Source organism: Poecilia reticulata, linkage group LG17, assembly GCF_000633615.1.
Source record: "Poecilia reticulata strain Guanapo linkage group LG17, Guppy_female_1.0+MT, whole genome shotgun sequence".
NCBI classification, from domain to species: Eukaryota; Metazoa; Chordata; class Actinopteri; order Cyprinodontiformes; family Poeciliidae; genus Poecilia; species Poecilia reticulata.
Window position 1 is genome coordinate 4848466 of NC_024347.1, and position 1487 is coordinate 4849952.

Below are 1487 nucleotides of genomic sequence, written 5' to 3' on the forward strand. Positions count from 1 at the left end.
AAAAATAAAAATCCTAAAAAAAAAAAAAATTAAAAAAAAGCTCAGAAACTTTTTGAGATTAATTTCCAAGATTTCTAGAATATTTCTGAGTTTCAAAAGTCGAAAATGTTCAACTTTTAGAAATTTTTTGAATTTTATAAGTCGAAAATAAATCACAACCTAGTAAACTTATTTTACTGCTAGCGACTTGGGCWTTGTACTTTAGAAGAGAATAATCCTTTATTAACTTTTGCAAAACCAAATGATTAAGGCAGAGAAAAAAAAACATTCATAATTCATTCACTACAATTTATTGAGTTGATTATGTAAWYTGATCAATATCTGGGTAAATGAAATCAATTTAATCACTGGCAGTCATGAAACTGAATTAATATATAAAGGATATTATTTTTTTATTATTGAAATAGCAATAGTCATTTATTTAAAATATTAGATGATGGATGATGCTGAATTTTCTTCTGTAAGGAGCAGCACATTTTGTGACCTCACATGAAAAACTGTCAATCATTATGATTAATGAGTAATTCCAACAAATGCCAATATAGCATAACTCAGCAGTCATACAGCAGAAAGTGGCAGAAGAAGTGAAGCTCTACACATCCAAAGTAAAAATCTAAGTCAGCAGAATAGTTTCATCTCCTGGCTCTGATCTGCTCCACTAGAAACATATCAAACCGTTCTGGTTTCAGGCGCGCAGCCAGCATCAGTAAAAAGCTCTCTATGTTCTCCGGGTTTAAATTACATCACATCTGAGTGTCCTGTGCTTTTTTAGCTCAGCAAATTTATTATAGAGGGTTAAAATACACTCATCCGTGCTGGAACTTGCTCTTAATGTCAGCGTTAATCCTAGTTCCACTTACATGTGGAAGGAAACGGGACATGCCCGTACCGATCTCCTCCGCCCCGACTCAAACGGTCCCGTGTGACGTTTCCACAGATTGGTCGCCTTATCATTGGTCACCATGGGATGATGTCAACGCCAGCGGTGTCTTGTGTGATCAGGAAATACAAAGCCATTGGTGGGATCATCCTCACTGCCAGCCACAACCCTGGCGGACCCAACGGAGACTTTGGCATAAAGTTTAACACAGCAAGTGGAGGTATGGCAGTGTGAGGGAAGAAGTGTCAGACACTAAAACTGATAGCTCAAAAGCTTCTTCTGGATAATACAAAGATGCCTTTGGTGACTAAGCCAGGGGAGCACACCACAATACTTATGAATATTGTTTTGGAAAGAAAATAAAATACAATTCTTCTGCATTCCTTCCAGGTTCAGCCAGGGAGGATGTCACAAGCAAGATCTACCAGCTCAGCAGAACCATTGGGGAGTTTGCCATTTGCCCTGGATTGCGCGTGGATCTGAAAACGCTMGGCAAACAGGCKTTTGATCTGGAGAACAAGTTCAAACCCTTCACAGGTGATGGGGGTTACTAACATGCCTTCAGTCCCAAAGCAACAGGGTCAAGGATTTGCTTAGGAGAAAACAT

General features: G+C 38.5%; 1 protein-coding gene across 1 annotated transcript in view; it reads left to right on the top strand.

The window, feature by feature from the left end:
• The window catches only part of LOC103479017 (phosphoglucomutase-1-like), a 9504-nt gene that overhangs the window by 2430 nt on the left and 5587 nt on the right, over positions 1–1487 (top strand). The window contains exons 2-3 of the mRNA XM_017309858.1: positions 938–1100; positions 1271–1426. Coding sequence (XP_017165347.1) covers positions 938–1100; positions 1271–1426 — 319 coding nt within the window. The remainder of the gene's footprint in view (positions 1–937; positions 1101–1270; positions 1427–1487) is intronic.